This window comes from Apteryx mantelli, chromosome 5, assembly GCF_036417845.1.
Source record: "Apteryx mantelli isolate bAptMan1 chromosome 5, bAptMan1.hap1, whole genome shotgun sequence".
Taxonomy (NCBI): domain Eukaryota; kingdom Metazoa; phylum Chordata; class Aves; order Apterygiformes; family Apterygidae; genus Apteryx; species Apteryx mantelli.
In genome coordinates this window covers 78,090,348-78,112,025 of record NC_089982.1, presented here as the reverse complement: position 1 = coordinate 78,112,025, position 21,678 = coordinate 78,090,348, and the positions used below count along the sequence as shown (strand labels likewise).

The 21,678-nt window shown below is 38.4% G+C and overlaps 1 protein-coding gene across 1 annotated transcript in view; it reads right to left on the bottom strand.

Annotated features, from left to right (window-relative positions):
- Nucleotides 1–12,927: 12,927 nt before the first annotated feature.
- The window catches only part of POLN (DNA polymerase nu), a 106,939-nt gene continuing 98,188 nt past the window's right edge, over nucleotides 12,928–21,678 (bottom strand). Inside the window, exons 22-23 of the mRNA XM_067298303.1 lie at nucleotides 15,993–16,054; nucleotides 12,928–14,434 (exon numbers count right to left, since the gene is read on the bottom strand). Of these exons, the coding sequence (XP_067154404.1) occupies nucleotides 14,366–14,434; nucleotides 15,993–16,054 (131 nt within the window). The 3' untranslated portion in view covers nucleotides 12,928–14,365. The remainder of the gene's footprint in view (nucleotides 14,435–15,992; nucleotides 16,055–21,678) is intronic.

Sequence of the window (21,678 nt, the reverse complement as noted above, 5' to 3'; positions counted from 1 at the left end):
ACCAAAAGAGCAGATATTCCCTATTAACAGGCTGTGGCTTCCTTAGGCACTTCTCTAATGAACTGCTATTAAAGGCTGGGAGCTCTCAGCGTTACTGCAGCCCAGTTAGAGGGGAGGTCAAGCCTTTGAGCCCAAGAGGATCGTACCAGAAAGCAAACTTGGGACTGGCTGTTCTCCTTCTCCGATGTGGATTTTCTTTTTCTTTTTCACGGATGTAGAGGAGCTGAGCAATCTGACAGGTGCTTGCAGGTTAGTTAGTCCTGTTCAGACTGCTTTTGTCTGCAAAAAGCCCCTGCCTTGAAAAACAACCTTGTGCTACATGTAAAAACTGCACAAATAGCTAAGTTTTTGCTCTGGCTCAGCAGGTAGGTGAGAGGAAGTAAAAATGGGAGACTTTGTGCCAAGGCTTTTAAAGCTGAATGCATGGCATACACCGGGCAGTGGGCTTACGTCTGCCACTACGGATGCCCTCCGGCAAGTCTTCTCCAGCTAACACTGATTGCACATAGGTAAATCCTGTTGTGAATATACACAGGCACAAGTGCACAGCAGAGAAGCAGTTCTTCCTTTCATTTTAGTGCAGTATATCCAGCGAATCAGTACCTAAAATAACTTTGAGGTTAACCACAGAAAAAAATAAAAAGCATTACATTTTATGGGGTTCTGCTTCAAAGTTATTGCAAAGATTAGCTTTCCGTTCAAAATATTCTCTAATGCAAAAACAACGAGGCCTAAAAAAAGCTTTTTGTGATGATTAGACTGTTCTTGTATGTCAGTTTATCTAACATCTCATAACAATGTGTATTTCTATCACAAAGCTAAAAATTTTCCCTTATGAATGCACAGATGTATATTATACAGCCACTTCTCCCACTGTGTCTACTGTAGGAAAGAACCCGAGTGATGATATTCCTTTTGCATTGCCACATGTGCTGTATGGTGTTCAAATGACAGGGAAAAATCACACTGACCTGCCAGTACTTTCATTCCCATTAAGTTTTTGGATGTTATTACATGGAAGGGGAGTTTCTTGTTCAGGCTTTCAGAAGGAAATTAACTGCAAATTCATCAGCATGTATTACAGGTAATGTCAAGTGGGAGTTCAGTGTCTTCGGAGGAGTGGAGAGTTGAAAAAAGAGTGAGCAAATGAAAAAATGAAAATCCTTGCCAAAAAAAAAAAAAAAACCTACACTCAAAACCAATTTCTACAAATGCAATAGTTTGAAACCTTTCCAGTATCTGACATGCTATTTTGGTTCCTAGGCAGCACTAATTTGCATGGCTGGCACTTGGGCACATTAAACTGCAGCTAAAAATGTCCTTGATATGCTATCAAATTTTCACAAGGCTGAAGTGTTTCTCTCTAGTGATGCTAGATCTGAACTTTTTATCATTGCAATATTAGTCTCCTGAATGTCAGATTATACCTATGATTATTACATGCAAACACCTTCAATCTGGCCACCAGGGAGAAGATTGCAATTCCAGTTCATGTTTCAGTTCTATGCATTTCGCACAAACAGTTTTTGAGATTTTTAGGCATCTTGGCAAGATTCCTTCACTGTGCCTTGCAAAAATATTGCATTCACTGAAGACAGATGCTTATTTTTTCCCTCATTCTAATACAAGCACAATAGTTCGTGGTAAAAATAGTAATGCTCTCTATAAATACGAAGGACATGATTCAGTTGGCTAAACATAAGCATTCAGCATCATTTGAGACACGCTGTGTTTACATGGCTTGAACTGAGCCCAACCAGACTGTGTGCGCTGCTCTGGGGGAGTTCATGAGCTGGAGAGGCAAGGCATATCTCCTTCACTCTCAGGCTGAGTCATTTAAGGTTTTATATGGTATTTTGCTTAGTAAATGTGAACAAGTCACATAGACAGCTTGAGCATTTACAAGTTACACAGTTTGAAAAATGAATATCCTATCCTCCGTAGGGATTGTTTGTCTTCCTAGAGTCTGAACATGTCAGAGAAGCACAGTTCCATCACAGGATTACCTAGAATTTCTTCAGTATCCTATTAATTAATATCAGTGTCGTGGCACCTCTGGTTTTAGAAATGTGCCCTGCCTGTGAATAATTAAACATAAAGATAGATTTCAATGGGATAAATAGCAGTGATATGAGGAGGGTATATAATACAACAGTTCCTTTGTCTGTTGTTCATTTAAGCAAAATTAATCAAAACACTTCAATATGCTAATAAACAGCAAAATTATTCATTGAGATGGTTTGTTCCTTCACTGTGTCACAGTGTCAGAGGATTTGTCACCAAAGCTTCTACACAGATTATCAGTACTTTTTGCATATGTAACGAAGTCTTAAGGGAAAACAGTACAGGATCTTGAACTGTAGAAAAACTAATTGTACATGTCAGATGTATAAGAACTGTGAATTTAACATACCTCGAACATGGAATATTGTATCTAAGTCTAGCTGTCTTATTTTCCTTCCTGTACTCTAAAACTCTAAAGCTATTTTTAAAAATTATATGATTAAACTGAAGAAATATTTTTTCATCCATGTACAACAGCCTAATTCTTCCTGTATGTAACTAGATATTTGAAGTGTATAAAGCTTATTCTGTAAGCGCTAAGGTGGCTGGCCAGAAGCCACAGAGCTATTGCTTGCAGCCTTCTATATTAATGTATAAAACCCATGTTATGTAAAGAAGAAGGTCAAAGTACGGGGTGATGTTCAAGATTGTTTGTTTGTTCCCCTTCCACCCATTTAGGGAGCGTTACACACAGATTTCCTTACATCTGTTTACATTTACTTTACCACTAAAGCACACAGTTTAATAAAGGCTACATGACTCACAAACTATAGAGCTTAAGAGGACGAGTTCAAGCCATCTTCACTCCAGTGCGTCTAGCTTTGCACCGTATGTGTCAAACCAGAGTGGATATAACTGTAACGCACTCTTCAGAGCATAGTTCCCTGACACACGGCGAGCCAGCAGCAGCTCGCTGCTGCCAAAACAGGGAGGTCCTGGTCCCCATTTCCCCTTTTCCCCACTGCTAGCCGCAGGATTGCCAGCTCTGCTGATCATCAGGCCTCTCCGTGAGCCAATTTAACTCACTGGAAAGAGACTCAGCAGAAAAGTAACTCAACGGAAAAAAATAGATATAGTTCAGCTGGCCATGGAAGGGTCCAACAAATGCCAGGACAGGGGCAGGGACAGCACTTTGTGGGGAGCAAGGAAGAAGGATGGGAAGAGCTAAACTGTCCTATTTAATTTGCTTCTGACTCTGCTCAGAAAACTCGGGTCTGATCTTCACTTGATTAAGTCAACACTAACTCTGCCATTGGTGTATATTTTAAGAACTGAAGCAGGTGGACCAGAGTATCTTTCCCCCTCTTCCCTCCTTTCCTTCAGGAGTGTGCACTGAGTGAGACTTCAGAGGGATTCCTGTGGATCTATGGATCTAACCGAGGTATTATAGCAGGGAATTTGTGCAGAGCTTCTTGCAGCACAGTCACTGGAATAATACCTTCCTGAATGGCTTTTGCAGCCTGGCCTGTGCTCCCTGCTATTTTGACATCACTGGACTACTGAAATTGTACTAAGAATGGATTCTTGCTATGAGCATGGAAGCATTTGCTGAAATTCAGTATAGTAACTTTATTGTTCAGTTTTGGGGACATGAAGTTCTTGGAAGTGAGATATATACCTCAGTGTGATTTTCCTGGCAGAATATTTTAATTAAAGAAAGCCTTTTAGTTCCTACTTAATTGTTACTTCTGGGAATGCTACCAGGGTTAGACATTTAACTTGTAAATGCCAAGTATTTGGTTAATCCTGCTTAGTCTAATAAAGCCTATTTATTACTTCTACCCACAAACTGTCTCAATTACTACAAGTTCAAAGCTTTAAAACGGTCATTTTGATTCCCAACCCACATTTAATAAACAAACAGAAGAAGAATCTACTTAGTTCTGGCACTGGAGTCCTTGGGGATGGACTGTCAAAGATCGTGTTTCCCCTGTGGCTGTGCACTTGAGCTCAGAGATGGCAGTACCTGTAGATAGTTCAAGAGTGCCGATGCTTCTCATGCTCTGCATGGATGGGCATACGGGGTCACATTTCCTGCTCCCCGGGTTCCCCTCACCTGCAAAATCACTGGATGAACGGCTGAAGAAAAAGGATTGGAGAGCAGAGGCAGAATGTACAATTCCCTGTTATCGTAGGCAAGCGATTTCTCTTACTCCTCTGAGTGACTGTCCATAACGGGCGTTCCACTGTGGGTGACTCCAAAGCAAGTCTATAGAGAAGAGGCATGTCAGAGTCTAAGGAAAACAAGAAATGTAAGACCATTTCCCACAAAAACCTATGTCCAATCCAGGGTGCCTTGATAATGGTTTCATGCATGGAAGGAATGGTGCTCCAGATAGATAGCAACGTTGCAAATGTCCAGGCTGGAAATACTCTTGAGAAAAGCCAAAGATATTATCTTAGTTCCTGTGCCAGTGACTAGTATCATTGCCAGAATTCACAATCCCATGCCATACCCTGATGGAATGAGAGAACCACTTATTTCCTAGCCAGAAGCCTCTGTGCCATTTGATCTTCCACAAGGAATTGATCCAAAAACCTCTCTGCAAGTAAAAAGAAGAGCTATCCGAATGCACAGTGTGAGCAGGAATGCCTCTGCCTTTAAGCAATAAGGTTTCTGAAAGAGTACTGGTATACAGACCTGATCGCTAAGATGAAATTTCAAATAGTCTCAGGCAAGAATTTGCGGTGCTCTCTGAAAGCACTCTTGAAGGGATGCTGTAAATAATCCCGTTACACGGTGATTCTCCTCTAATCCTCTTGCAGATGCCAAAGCTACCAAGAAGACTTGAGGCTTTGGCTCCCTGGCCTGATGTCCATGTTCAAAATTATCAATATTGAAGGGTTCCAAAACTCTACTGTTTTAGTTCCTTAATTGTGGGAAGTAAAAAGACATAGGCTCCTCCATGGCATCATCATCTTTTCGGAGTCCAGAGTCTTCCATGCAGGGTTCCTTTAGCCGCTGTTTTACCTGCTGGATTCTCTCATATCACTAGTCTTTGGGGAAGGGAACACCCATTTTTCAATTGCATATCCAGAGGTGTTTTAAAACTGACTTTTCATCCAATAGCTTTATGAACCAAGCAACCTGATTGCCTGCTTCCCCTTTCCTCCAAGGCGGGGAAAGGAAACATTTGGAGATTAAACAGTCTAAAATGTGACACTTATCTAGGTAGTAAAAGGGTTTAGATTCCACAGTTTCCCCACTATTACTAATGTGTTTAGCTGCATCACAGGCAGGACAATCCTTATAGCTGGCAGAACTGGAAAAGAACATATATAGTGTTCTTTCGTTTTGCGCTGCTGCTGCTGGGAGAAGAATGCCCTTGGGCTAAGAAACAAAAAAAACATCATTGGGAAATGTTAGGTAGTGAAGTATCAATGAGCAAAAAGGAACCGAAGGTGGAGGGGGGAATAATAACACCTATTGCAAAGATATTTTATCAAAAAAAGTGAAATATAAGAAAGCTAGAAATGAGTTTTAAGGCCAAGAGGTGATACAAAAATAGCAGAAATGCCCACTCTATAGTCAGAAGGTGAGGGAGGGTAAGTGGAGACAAGAAAGTGCACACTTGTCTCTGTACCATTAGTGTAAGGCATGAAGAAGAAGAACATGGAGCATGCATGATAAAGGTGTGATGTTAAGAGGAAAAAGCCTTCAGCTCAAGGGCAAGAGATATGCACTTCACAGGTTTGTACCTACAGGCAATTAACACAACAGACAGATAATTCTACTCTTTTCCAATTTACTCTCTTGATTTGCATACAATGATGTGTTTAAAACAGTGAAGGATTCACTGGATGGGAGATTGGAACCACAGTCTCTGCTCTTCTATGGGATATGGTATCTTGGAGACTCTCTCTCTCTTTTTTTTTTTTTTTGAGTTTTCTCCCCAGCAAGGCAAATATTGATTAGCACATACTCAGTGGGCCAACCCCAAGAGGAAGCACAGAAAGCTCCTCTGCAGAACATCCTGTAATCTGGTGGTTCTTGCATCGCTGGGGATGATGGATGTTGAAAGGCTCTCAGGGAGAAAGGTTTTCTATAATTCGCGGATAAAAAGACAGGCGTGGCAGCATCCATTGCCCTGGCTGCCTTTGGAATGAAGGAACTGCCTCAGCAGTTTCAGAACAGAAAGCCATGAACATCAACATCAGGAGGTGAGTCCCAGAAGAATGCATTTAAGTCCCAGAGGGACAGAATCAGTCACACTTTCCTGTCCATGGATTTTTTTTTTTTTTTTTTTTTTTTGGTGCAGGCTACTTCAGTATTCCGAGGGCTGGCAAACATGGGATAGTTCTTAGGCATTTTATGGAGTGCTAAGTGTATATCTGATCCTAAAAATGCTGCCTGACACTACTAGACTGCCAGCTCCTGCTACTCCTGCCAGGCTGAGTAATGCTGAGTAATCCCGATATTAGCAGCTGATGAAAACAGGCATCAGTAGTTCATTTGACCCAAGCTGGGCTTCTAGATAACCAAAGATAAATTGCCCAGTTCAATAGGTCATTTACAAACTGGAATAGCTCTCTACACAGCAATGACAAACATGCCAAATACAGGAGCAGTAAATGAAGTGCTGTGTATATGTGTGGGATGCACCAATACACTCCTCACAGTGACTGGCCATCCTGTCCAAGAGCTTTTTGATCGAGATGCACCCCATTTCCAAGGTCCCAATAAAGCTTACTTAGCAACACATTCCTGCAGCCAGGCATGTAAAACATTATCCATGAGAAACTGGAAACGTACAATCAGCAGCAGGTAGAGTGTGTGTGAGAAAGGGAAACAGAACAAAAAAAGGGGCCTGGACAGCTTGAACACTACTGCTTTTTGCTTGATCAAAAGAGCAAGATCTTTTAAAAATAAACAGTGAGGCAGAATAAGAATCCTTAGCCATCTTTTTTAAATAGAAAGAAAAATCAGACTGAGCTATTTAAGAAACAATCAACCAAAAAACTCCAGTTTCTCCAGTGATTGAAAAATATGATTATGGACTCTGTCCCTGGATGCAAATTAGGCACTTGGCATTTCCTCCAGGTAGACTGCAGAGTTGGGCTGGGGGAGTTTGGAGCTGGGAATAACTCGATGGGACAGCAGAGAGCATCAGGATTCGCCTCCTGATGGGAACAACCCAGAGGACCCAAAACTTCCACTAATAATTCAGTTCTGCTCTAGGCATGGACTGTGGACCCCTGAGAGGGAAGCCAGGAACTGGCTTTCCTATTGAACCAAAACAGAGCAAATCAGGGAGATGTCCACAGATAACAGCAGTTGCCAGAACTAGAGCTGGAAAGGATCCCAATGGTCTTCCCAGCCCATTTTCCCTGCCCTGAGGCAGGATCGACTAAACATGAACATTTTTCTGACAGATATTTGTCTAACCTGTTCTAAAAGTTTCCAGTAAAAAAGATTCCACAATCTCTACTCAAGTCCATTCAAGTGCTTAATTATCATTATCATTCATTAGGAAGGCTTGCTTAACATCTAGCCTCATTACACCTTGCTGAAATTTAAGCCCCTGACTTCTCATTGTATCTTTAAGGGACATACAGAACAGTTTATTATCACCTTTTTGACAGCCTATTGCATACTGGATGATTGCTTTCAGATCTCTCCTCAGTCTTCTCAAAGTTAAACAACTTCAGTTCTTTCAGTCTTTCCTCATAGGTGATATTTTCTATAGCTTTGATCATCCTTGCTTCTCTCCTATGGATGCTAATTGCTCCACATCTTTTCTGAAATGTAGTTCTCAAAACTGGACACAGCATTTAACTGAGCCTTGTTGGGGCCGAGTGGAGTGGAGGAATTGATTATTATGCAAACACCTAAAAATCCCCTGATCTTTTCCTAAAATTGATACCTAACTCGCTGTTCCCTACATTTTGGGAAAAATGTACCCCTACATTTGGGTAGCTGATTGTTTTTGCTTATGTGTAACGCTTTGTACTTGTCCTCACTGAGTTGCTTCTTATTTATTTTATTCTATTGTTACACTGCGTTAAAATCCCTTTGAATTACAGTCCCGATGGCCAGAAGAAATTAAAACAAGACTTAAATATAGTGACTCTACAAAAGCAATATAAACAAGATCCAGAAGCTTCCCAGAAAAGAGAGAGGTGACTCATTAACAGAAAATATTTGTTTTATCATGCAGTTACAAATATGTCTGGGAACAATGAGTAGCCCAGACTAGACTGGTAGAATGAATTAAAAAGGTGACTACCAACCTGATTACCATGGAATGGAAGGTTTCAAGGGACATGGAGAAAGCTAGGAGAGTCTTCAGGTTTAGATCATATGAGACAAAGTGAGAGAACTAAAAAACCAAACATCTCTGAAAGAAAAAGTAAATGTATCGGAAACCATAGTATCACAACCCAACCAGAGAATTTAACTAAATCACAACACTTACAACACTTTTTTAACCTCATCTGTGACCCACAGAGGCCCCAAGGGAAGATGTTGACCTCTCCCAGCTCAAGTGTTACAAAAGTTCGTTATATTTAAACGAAAAACTCCCTGAGAAGCTTATGTAATTTAACTTCACAGTTCAAGTGAATGGACAGGAAGATAAACAGAGATAGGGATTGCTGGCAGGCAAGTAGGGTGGCCCAGCTTTCAAACTGCTGTAGAATATATTCATTGTAAGGAAATGAAGTTCTTGTAAGTGTCCTTCATATGCAGTTTGGAGCCAATCATCAGTGTGAGCCCACCTGGGGCACAACTGAGAGTTAAAAAGAGAAGGAAAGAAAAAGCTTATGGCAGAAGTCCTGAGGAGACTTGTGTTCTTCACATGACCAGATACCAACAAGAAATTTAGGATAAATCAGCAAAGAGCCAATTTCTAGACTTTGCTGGATGTGGACTAACATATCAGTGCAAGGAAGCCAAGGTAACCTAGGAAGATACATAATTTACTTCAGCCTTTAAGTAATTCTGTGCAGAAATGTAGCATAAGAGGAGGCAACCACTTGTGGGGACGATGGAAGTTTACTCTCAGGAGCTTGTAAATACAAGCTTAACACACACATTTGAAAATAGCATTGTAATCTGATGCACGACACTTTTGATTAATTAAAATGTGAGAAATTCAGTGTGTACAGCAGAAGAAACTGCCAAAAATTGAAGGAAAAAAAAGCAGAAGAATCTCTTCAGTCAATTTTTGATGCCGTGGAAACACTGATCATGAAACAAATAACTATCGAAAAAATACAGTTAGCCAGGAAATAGTGTCGTGAATGCCATCTCAGAGTCCCTCTCTTCATTTCAGAAATGGAAGGGGGTATCAAGTTGAGGGCACAAAGGTTAGAAGTAGAAAGATCCACAACTTTTTCTTTTTACTTTGGACAGTTAATAGTGAGAACCCCACTACTATTAATAACAGCATCTGCGAAGTGCAGGGAAAGAGTGAGCACTGGATTTAACTTACATCATCAGAGCAGATAGTGAAAAGTGAGGAAGAAATAATCTAAAAATTAGCAATCATCTAATTAATCTTGAATGGAGATGATGACTTGGAAAAATGCACCCAAAATCTGGAAAGCTCAGCTCAGGGTTGGACCTCCAAAATTTAAAACACAATTCTGTGCAATCAAGACAGCAGGCAGGATAACAAATTGTTTGTACTTATAATGGATAATAGAGACACACTTGATACCATGAGAGGGTCTTACAAAAATGGATGGTAGAAGTGCACTTTAAAGATGTCTCAAGAGAACCAACTGATTTAGACAGCTGTTTTCAGAAAACAGTCATCTTACCATGCTGTGGAAGCTTCCCAGAAAAGCAAAGATAGGAAATGACTGAAACCCATTTTAAATCCCAGGGATATTCTACGTCCTAAAACTATTGTGGAATGGTAGAAATGGGAATGGATTCCTTTCCACTTCCTGAACACTTCTGACAACCTGCAAATACCAAAAGGAAGTATGCTAGCCAAAAGTGAGCCAGTGACTATAGTAAATGATGACACAGAATGAGACAACACATGTGGGAAGGAGGGATAGCTTCTTCTGGTACAGCACTGTATATTTAAATGCAGTACAGCAGAATATATGAAGGGAGTTTCTATTTTGTCTTTCAAAGAATAGATTGCTGTGGCCCAACTGAAGAATGATATTAGGATCATAGGATCGTGGGAAAACTCAGGTTGGAAGGGACCTCAGCAGATCTCTACTCCAACCTCCTGGTCAAAGGAGGGTCAGCTATGAGCTCAGACCAGGTTACTCAAGGCTTCGTCCAGTCTGATTTTCTACCAATAGGGAAGACAGAAGAGACATTTTAGGCCAATGAGGAAGTATATCAGGAAGAAATAATTCAACCTTCCACACATTCTTTGGCCTCATTTTCAAAACAGATTAGACAAGAAGATGTGAGAATCAGGCTCCGTGGTCTCCCAAAAACGAAATTAATTTACTTTTAAGGGCTTTTTTTAATCATTACCAAGAATAAATGATGTCCTGGATGCTCTAGCAAATTAATCCTCTTAATCTACTCTGAGACTCCAAAAAATATGTTAATATGGCTTTTTCCCACATGTAAAAATCTTGGTCACATAAAAATCTGAGGCCATGTTTGAACTACAGCTATTATCAAGCTGGACCAACACTGAGGATCAGAGTCCTGCTGTTCCACAGTGCTATGTGAACATAAAAAGATTCAAGTCCTGAGCAGACATGTCATTGGTCATGCCATGTCCATACAAACATCAGCAAACAGCTGTGCTCTTCTGTTTCTCACAGTGAGTTTTTAAAGTGTTTTCAGAGAGCATTCTTCCCCACTACTTCACATGGCAAACCAAAAGATTTACATATGGCCTAAGGGAACATTCAGGCCCCCAGTGACACAACTGAAGCTAAACCCAAAGACACAGATCAATTCAGAAGGGGTCATTACTGCGTTCAGAGAATCAATTAGGGAAATTTCAACAACCAAAAAGATAACTGAAGCTAAGCAAAGCCAGCTATTCCTCTCTCCCCATCTCTTTTGTGATTTCCAATACTCATTGATCAGTACTTTTGTCAGATTCTGCACTTCAAACAGAAAGTTTGTGGCTCTCCCAGTACCATTTCATATGTTGTGAGAAGAAAGGAATTATTTTAGAGATCAAATTTAGCATTTTAAGAATTGAAAAGTGCTTTTATGATTGCTCCTATTCCAGCCTACCCATGTTTCACGGTCTCTTTCATGCTGAACCAAAATAATCTGAAAGGGTAGTCATTTATTACAATAAAACTCTTGAGTTCTCTGGTGAGAAATTATTGTGCCACCCAAAAGGAATTCCTGGCAGTCAGCAAATACAGAACATTTTCACCTTTTTTTGGGAGGGAGGAAATTTGTGGTCAGGACTGGTCTTGCTTCCCTATAATGGCTCTTTAGATTCAAGCATGCTGAAGGGTAGCTTGCCAAAGGTCTGGAAAAACTGTACTGCTCTGATTTTATAGTAATACATAGATCAGAACACAGGAGTGGTAAAACTGATGCCTTGTCTAGAGGACCTTAAAACTAATTGCAAACACTACTCTAAATCAAGGAGCTTGTTCAAGGGAATGACTACCACGCTAAAGAGATATCTACTTCTGTTCTTCCATAATTTGAAAAACACAACTCTTCTCAAAACTTATATTGCAGTACAGGATGGAGGTCAGCAGGAATGGATTGCAAAGTAAAAGAAATCATCCCAAAGAGTCAGCATTCTTCTCGACATCTGGGTTCTTATTTGAGTAAAAAACTGATCCAGAGAGGAACTTTGAAGCCAAAACATTTCAGTGGGTTCTGAGAATCTAACAATACACAAAATCTATACCTCAACACAGTAGGATAAGGCAAATAGTGAAGACTAGACATTTATCCAACTAGCCAAGGAGAAGAGAACCAAAAGGTCAAAAACCACATCCCAATATTTGCAATGTTTTATAGTACAGCAGATGCTGGGTGAATGTACAGTATCAAAAGCTCTGGTCTCCACCTAACTACACTGTATATATGCTAATTCACTCACAGGCTACAATCAGAAGAAAACAAATAATTGCTTGATCGAGAATCCAGAGCACTGGAAAGATTCTTGAGCTCATGGTATGCATCCCCCAGGTCCACTGCACCAAGTCTTGAGACCTCTGTCCAGAACAATCCTCCAAAATTATTCCAGTTTTCCTTTTGCCCTCACTCCAGTATATGCACAACATGCCCTCAGAAGTGTGTTATAAAGTACTGCCCTGATTGTTTGGTTGCCTTCCTTTCGTTAGCTTACTCTTTAGAAATTTAAAAACAAGAAGAAAAGTTGTAAAAGCAGAGGGGTCAAACCTAGTGCCCAGAGATCATAGTCCTTTCCAGGACACAAGGTAGATGAAATACCAGCATCTTCCACTGTATGACAACCTATACAAAGTGCATGTGTCTGGGGAATTCTGATGACAATCTTTTGTGAAGGGCTCTGCTTGCAAATTTGTTCTGTATGGTGACCCCTGCATTTCTGTAGCTTCATATTCACACAAATGTCAATTTACAGGGCAGATCAGGTTCTTAATTTTCTTAAATGTCTATTTGGTTTTTTGTTAGGTTGAAGTTGTATGTTGAAAAAATACACTACCTTTTTTGAAAGTATGCATCCAAAGAAATATATACAACGTGGACATAAGCTCAGAGACATACAAAAAATGTTGACTTCTGTCATCAAATAGTGAGATTAGCCATGTAGCCTTTGAGATAGATGTAAGGCTTAATGTGTACAAGCCTCCTGAAAGCAGTAGGTCTTCAGGAGGAATGAAACAGATGAGAGGGTAGAACATTTCACGCTTATTCAAGTCCATTCCAAAGACAGAAAGCTTGAAAATTCCTTTCTTAACAGCTTTTGGGTTTTATTAAGATAATGTTTATGTATTTATTTATATAAAAATATCATAAATAACAAGCAAGAAGCAGAAGAAAATTTGTGGATATTTCTTTGTAGGAAAGGTGGAGTCAGTCCCCTGCTTGCACAAACTGGTACCATGTCACAGCCCCAGAAGCAAGACTCACCTCCCTCAGCCAAAGATCTGACCCACAGTTACGATGTAGAAGGTTCTGACTTTGCTTACATGACAACTGCTAATTTTAAAACTATTAGAATCAATTTTTAGAAACAACAACTGACTCACTTCAGCTGACAGGTTAAGTATGATTAATATACAGAAGAAAATGATGTTTAACAGTTTAATACCTTTAAGCACAATGCAAAATTGTTTAATGATACAAATTAAAGCTGCTGCAAAATCTCTGTAACTGTACACATTTAAAATTTAAATGATATTACTTTGATCATTTGAGGTCTAACGCTGTAAGATACTGAACATCTCTTAAAAGTTTTGTGCCTGACTTCAGCTTCTAGACAGTTGGTTGACTTTGAGGATAGTTCCATCTTCTACAGGGACGGATCAGCTAGGCTTTGGCAACTAGTAACGTTTTATAAAACAAACTCATTTAAAGAATAAACTCTACAGAACCCTAAAATATCAATAATGAATCTAAACATCAAAGTAGAAGGCTGTATCCTAAAATTTATCCAAACAAATATTTATCACTATTTCAGTAATAAAAATAATAAATTAGGCAAAAACTCCTATAATTCTGCCTCTAAAGCATGCTAAGGCTACAGTATACAAACTGAGTTTGAAATTAATTGAATTGACAATACTCTCACTATTTTTAAGAGGCACTTAGGCATCCAGTTTTTGTTTACTTGTCCTGCTTTAAAATCCTAAATATAAATTAAGGTTGAGATTCTTCATTTCTAAAGAAAGCTTTCTTAAGTCTGTGGAAAATGACATTTAATATGTGATCTAATGCAAAGCAAGCAGCTGCCTTCTGCTCACAAATTATAAAATAAGCTGAACATAACAGTTAAGCAGCTGCTGATATAGTTCAAATAGTATCTTTCCGATACCAGATTTTATTTATACAAGCACTTCACAAAATACTTAATATTAAAATCTAAATATCCATCTAATTCACATATATTTTCCATGTTCCCAAAGGGTTAATATTGTCTTGCTTCATTTCTTACATGTAGTAATTTAGCTGTGAACAAAAGCAGCTCCCTGCTGGTTACCTTGGCTAAAGGAAACACAATGAACTGGTAAAAACCAGTTTTATCTCACTGCTGTTGCCTAGGGCTACAGACAAAATGAAGTAAAAAAATTCACATGCAGAGTATTAGGTGCTTATGAAAGATCCAGCAGCGCTGTTGCCTAGTGATTCGGTGAGGAATCAGCATAGGCCAATGAGGTGTACGGGTGCTGAATAACATCCCTGATGGCTGCTTTACATCTCCTGCAACTCTGTCATACACCCCCATGATTTCCCAGCGGTAAGAATCACTTTCAAGGGAACCTGTCAAAAAAAAAATTTTTTTTAAACAAACAAACACGTCACATACAGCAAGATGACTATTTTTGCTTTTCCCTTTGGGTGTCGATACTGATCTAGATTACATACCTGACCAATAGGAAATGTTCTTCCTATCTATTACTGATTATCGTTAAAACCTTGATTAAAAGGCCTTAACAATTAAGCCTATCCTTTGATTTTGAAATTGCAAATACATGCCACTGAATTGCATGGAATATGCAAAAGTCCAAAGCAAAGCTCATCCTGAAGTATTCTCTACCTTTTCAAAAGAGGTACCAAAACCAGAGTGTTTATAATCAACAACTTTTTCAGGAACACATAAAGATACGTTTTTTTAATAACCATCCACTTTTCCAGTTCTGGGGTATTTTTGTTGTTGTTTTGGTTTTATTTCAGTTTGTTTTGCAGTTGCTGGTGCTCTGTTATACAGTAGATTTTCTGACATGAAAGCTGTTTCATTAGCATGGCTACATTTTGGAAAAGAAGCTACTTCAAAGATAAAGCTTCCTTTTCCTCAAAAAAGAAAAAGAAATCTATCCCCATTTAGACTATATTTGTGCTCTACTTTAGTGACATTTTTCCTCCATATTAAAAATAATATTCAGATTAACAGAGCACATAATACATATTTAGTTGAAGTAAGTGTGCTGAAGGAAAGCAGGAACATGTCACAAAAATCTTTTCATCCTAAAGATCTCTAATCCTAAAAGCCGTATTCTTACTGTATAGAAGGACAAAAAACATGAACACAAATACTGATTTTTTAAAAAGATCACTTTTAATTTCTTCTCCAAGATCAAGCTGTTTTTACTCTAAGTTTGATATCTGGCCTCTACATTGATCCATTCTTGACACTTCAGAGGACGATGAAATACCTTCATGATGCATGTAGTCTAATGTGCAGTAGGAGTAAAAGTATGTCATGACTCCTACAGTAATTTGCTTATGAAAAGGGAACCAAAACAAGGGCAACAAAACATATATCTCCAAATGTTTCTATTGCCAAAAAAAAGTCCTAATATTTCAAACCCCACATGACTACCTACTGTCCAAGAATGTATTTTTCTTCACCTGCCAAAAATGTAGCTTTGATTTAACAGAGACTTGCCATTCTCTCATAGAAACCAACCTCCTGAATCCCTTTACTAATGCATCTGCATGAATTTGTCCATGTGTGATAGAAGACACTTTAGATGGAGGTGAAAGAAACCATGTTCTAAGATAATGTGTGACATTTTGTCCATAGGACATTAAAACCCTCTGCCAGTTAGTGGTAAGTTTGAAATATGAAACATTAAAATTATATCTTGTCCTATGAGCACTCTCATTATCCATGCAAACATTTGTATTTCTTAGAAAGCTATTACATTGTTCATATTTTGTTTCATGGCAATGAGTTCCTCAGGCAAAGTATAAATGGTGCTGAACCTTACAGCAGCATGAGTGTCAGGTGTCTGATAATGTGATCAAAATATGATGACCATAATATACAAAACTAAATATGACTGAAATACCACTGTAAATTCAAAACTGTCCATACCTTTAGTGGCACTTCCAAGGCTGTGGCTTCCTGCAGGGATTCCATTGTTCTTTTTACAAGTGCTATAGGCCAGAAAAGTTGAAAATACACAGCTTGAGCTTCTAGGTTAGAATTGTTACACAGAAAAAAAATCACATACTTTATATTCTGTTATATAATACCTTCATTTCTACATAAAATAACAATTTAACCATTAAATCTTTTTCAGATTATTTTCTTAAGTTAAACTTTATCTGTTGTGGAAGAGTTCAATTCTTTATTTTAAATTGAATTTTAGAGCAAAATTTGGAGAATTCTTTAATTTATATATGCGAGAATTATAAAGGTACATCACTGATGTATTCTGTATAGATGTACAGAATGTATGACTGCTGTATTTCTCAGCTTTCAAGGTTAGTACTCTCGATTAATTGTTTGGCACCATATTATATATTTTAATTTTCTTGTGCAGCCATAAAAATCGATCTAAAACAAAAAGCTAGGAAAAAACACAATATGTCTGAACTATCTAAAATATCTTATTCTTCAAAGTAAAGAGATCAGTTCCCAATTTTTAAAAATCTTTGCTGTGGGATAGTTGAGCTATCAAGAATCTAAAACAATTAAACTCCAGTATGATTTATGTAACTTCGCAACTCATCACGTCATAACACTACGCTCACTATTACTGTGACAAATGTTTCTAGAATTATTCCAAATCAATCATGCAGGACCAGATTTGTCATCCTTGGTGATGCCAGTTCGTGTTTTGGTTGACAAAGATTGCTGCTGCAACAGAGTTACGGTTCTAATAAAAATCAAAGGGATACTCTATGGATAAACAGCTTTAAAAAAAGGGGCAACTTTTGGCTAGTGAAAGTGAAATAGGAACACCAGGCAGCCCCAGCACAAAGGTCTTGAGTAAGCTCCATTGCTCTGACAGCACAGCTGACCATATCTATAATATATGTCATCACGTGCCTCGTAGAATTGAGAAATATCAGAGTATGCAATATGTGGTGAAAACTGCTAGGCCGAAAACCACATGATTACTTAGAAGTATTCCTTGGAGTTATCCTTAAATACATATTACAGTTCTTTTGCAGCTGAGGTTAGACGCAAAGAATTAAGTGACAAGAACCTAAGAAGCTGCGTATGATTGTTGTTCTGGTCACTGCCAAAACCTTTTCTGATGATGCCAGCGCCGAAGAGTAATCTGTGATGCTGTGCGTCACATCTGTGACACTGAGGCTGGTTTGCTAATAATGATGAGGCTAGCTAGCTTCTGCTTGAACAGAAAAGCTCACTCAGACTCGCATGCTAATGAACTGTCATCAGACGATTTTCCATGAAGTTCAAATCAAATTATGCAGTAACTCAAAAGATCTGTGGCTGAAGTGCCAAGGCTGAGGTAACTGAGACATGGTTACATATGTACTCACAGCTATACCTATACATTTGCTTCATGTTGGACGCAAGGTAGCTTATGGTCCAGCGTAGGACATAAAACCATTGGTTGAGAGCAGAAAAAACATGACAATCACAGACTGTGAAAGCATAGGGAAGTGCTGGCCTAAGTAACTATCCATTTAAATCCATTCCATGTCAATATGGCTATTGGTAGAGCAGCGCTGGACTGCCCTCTTCTTGAGAAGCCCACTCTGAATTCAAACAAGCTGCCAACTGGAGGCGGTCAGCAATGCAGCAGGCATCAGGGCCCTCTGACCAGGTGGCAAGCCTTCAGAAGGCTAAGTGCATTGCCAGTCCCTCGGTAAACAATTTTGCTGTTGGATAAACTCTGTACCAGGCTATGACTGTACAAAGTTTTTGTGACAGCATATTCTGCACATATAGTGCGGAATCACACAGCTTTATATGTTCCACCAAAGCAGTTCAAGAACAATCTAATGCTCAACTAAGTGCAACTAACTGACCATTTTTTGAGCTGTTAGACAAATAAGCAGCAATGGAGCAACAGGAGGAAGAGGCGTCTTGACAAGAAGAATGCCAATGGACAGCCAAAGAGGGAGCATGAGTCAGCGGCACTGATTCATGGGCTGAATGATGTTGTGAGTAGTACCACAAAAGGTGCTTTAGAGCACGCAGCTAGCTGCACACCCACTATTCAGTCTTATTCAAGACCATTTCTCCCCCTAGTTCTCTAGACCTCTGAACGTGACTATTTTTCTCTCTAGTTCTTTCCCTGTAATTGTTATCTCCTAAAGGGAATTCATGATGGCAATGACAATTGCAACACCCTTCTCCACTGGCTCACACAGTTTCCACTTCAAGGCATCTGGCACTTTCAAAATGCTGCTGCATTCCTAACTGCTTTTAATGTTGAAAAGTGCAGATTAAAGTGGCCACAACAGTGAACAGATCTAATGGCTCCTCATTCACTTTGACAACGCCTTAAAAAACTCTCCATGGGTTTGTTCCATTTTCCTCATTGTTTTTTTCTATCTCAGTTCTGCTCCCTGTTATCTTTCTCATGTCATACTGACTTCTCTGTCTCTCCCCAGAGTTTAGTGGGTGGTATGGTAAATCCATTCATTTCAAACAATCTGAAGTTGTTCAGCCTGCATTTCAGCCTTTAGAACTCATATCTTTAAAAATATCCAAAAATTTGCCTGCATCTATTTTACAACAGATTTTTTAATAAAATAATAACTATATAATGATAACAGAAATACCATGAAAAAGCAGCTGGATTATCATTCCTGTTTAGTAGTCTGCTAAGAAAGTAAACAGCAAAGAAGGAAGCATTTAAACTAAATGACAGCCTTTGCACAAAAATAAATAGGCAAACTGCCTGAATACACTTAAGTTGGAAATTAAAAGTTCTAGCTTTTAAAGAGAGGAAATTCTGAAACAATCTCCCAATGGGAGTAGTAAGAGCAAAAAAGTTTAATTTTTCATATGGAGATGATCATGTACGAACAAGATCATATGGCATGGTGGTATATAATCACAGGGGAGGTCCCCTTTAGTTCTCTCTATATAATGTCTGGTTCTCCCTCTACTCTCTAAAATGTCTTTGAAAACTTTCCTCTTCCTCAGTGCTCAAAATAAACAATCCAGTCATTCTTAACTTTATCTTCTTTACCTCATATAGCTTATAGAATAACAAAAGTGACCACAATGTTTAAATGCCTCTAATAAACTATTTTGTAATCATACTGCTGTATCTGTTGCTATCACTCTTAATTTTTCTTTTCTTTTCTAAGGTTTAGATTGGAGGCTTTCAGAGCAATGATTATTCATGGTCTGTCAAGAATCTAGTATATCCAGGGCACAAAAATTACTAATTTAAAAAATGTTCCTTTGCAACCGGCCATATACTGCAATAGCATCTCTAAAATGCTGTTCTCCCAACCTTCACAACCTATCTTTAAAAGCCCATAGTCAGCAATTATGGGATTTGTTGATTATGTTCATCCTGGAATGTTTCATAAGTGCTAAGTATGTCATGTTGAAAATATTATATATTTTGTCACTGTGCCCAAAAAATTGATGACAGCAAGTGGGGAGACCAAAGAGGAACTGAAAATTTAATGTATGTTAGATTTTCTTGATACCAGCCAGGATAAATATGCTTACTGAAAGTGTCGTGAATAGGAACGAAGAGAAGGCACGCATGCCCACTGTGGAACAAAAGCTTGTTTGTCCCTATTAAACTGAAGACATTTTTCAAGATCATTCACCTATGAAATTATGACTCCAGAAACACGTCAAAGCTGGTCAGACATATGATGTATGGAATACGGATTTGCAAATTGAAGGCAATCTGGAGGCATCCTTAGTTTATGCACCAGTGTCTTTCAAGTTAGAAAAAGACAGCTCAGAGAACAGAATATGTCACTATCTTGTGATGATCAGTTCATTCTTTTGTTCTTCTGCTACTTGGGTCCCCTTTTGAACACGTGCACTTTCTATGCAGCTGCCTCAGTACCCATTAAGTCCGAAATTATAGCAGAATAAAAGGAAATTTCATGGAATTTGTACATAAGCCCAAGAATTTCTATTGGTAGTTTTTTAAGAAAATGTAAGAGCAATAATCTCAACTCACATTAACTCACATAATTTAACACAAAATAAATCTTCTTCTTTAATAGGTGTTTGGGTGTTTTTACACTTAATAAAATATCTGAAAAATTGTTTAAAATGTATGTATTACATGTACCAAATATAAAGGTAAATACAGAAATCAACTCCTTTAATTCTGTTAGCAACGTTATAAACGATTATAGAGGAGTTCTAAAAACACACCGTTAAAAATTGCCCTAATGCACTGTGATATTGAATAGCCCGTATGAAATAGTAGATCACACATATTTCTACAAGAATATCTATGTTATTTCAAGTAGCAAGTGGCTTTCATTTAATTATGCTTCTCATTAGTGAATGCAATTAAGCAAACATAGTTGTTAAGGAACACTCCACAGTAATCATTAGTGGCAAAATTTACTTTTCAAATCCACCAGATATATATGGAATATATAAAAAAATATAAAAAATGTAAAAAATGCAAGGAAATGTAAAAAGTATATTCTACGTTTCCCTGCCCACAAAGTATATTTCCCCACTTAACAGTAACTCATTCAGGATAATACAAGGGCCAGTAGTCATTTTACAGAGCATGGAGAGGTAGTTCTAATTTGGACTGAAAAATCTCAAAAATGGATAGTCTCTACAAAATGAAAAATTGGGTTCTGCAATTTCCGAGTACTCTTCTGGAGTCCCTAGAAAGACTCACAGTTTGATTTAGGGACAGTCTGTCTACCTGCTTACACAGACTTTAGAACCTGGAGATGCTGAGCCCCCTCAGATCCAATATGCCAGTTCCTGGCATTCCCAAAATACCATCTCCCTTTCTGCTTCCTGTTTGATGGGTTGCTTGAGAGCTCAGGATGTGAGGAAGCCAGACAGACAAGCTGGCTAGAAACCAGGCAGATTATTGATGGTAAAGCTGACAGCTTTCTGTCAAAACCAAACCAATTTCTGCCAAATGTTTTGATTTCATCCTTCCAAGCACCCTCCAATAAAAAGTGAGGATTTTTAAAAAGCTCTTTTTTATCTTGCTCTCTGTCCTAAAGAGAGAACTGATGCAAATAGTATACTGCATCTTTGTTGACAATTAGACAATTTAGAAAAGTATGTGTTTTTACTGTGTATTAAATACATTAAATATATCAAAGTTCAGACTCTCAAGTTAAAAAATCATTATAAATAAATGATGTTTTGCCTTGTCCATTAAGAATGAATAGTATGCATACTATAGCACTGTGGGTGTTGGATTCTGTTTGAAGAAATTATTCTTCCAAAATACAAATAATAGCTAATCTATGTTACATACAGTATTTTTTACAAAAGTAGATGCAAGAAAAACAACACTTTATTGCTTGTCTATTGTTGATCAACCATCTACCAGACACAGCATATTAGGTGCACTGTAAATTGAATTTCTGTATACTAAAAAGCCTTTTTGTGGCCTACAAAGTTCTAAGCAGGAATACAGAAAGCATCAGTGCTCCAATTGCCTTGTGGCAATTCCCGGCCTCCACTTATGATAGTCTTAGAAGCAAATAGACATTTTAATGTTGTAAAACAATACAAACAAGGCCCTTCCATAGAGGAAAGAGAAGCTGAGAAGGCTTATGTTTTGCACTAAGATCTAACTGAAGTAATAATATTTACCTAAATGTTC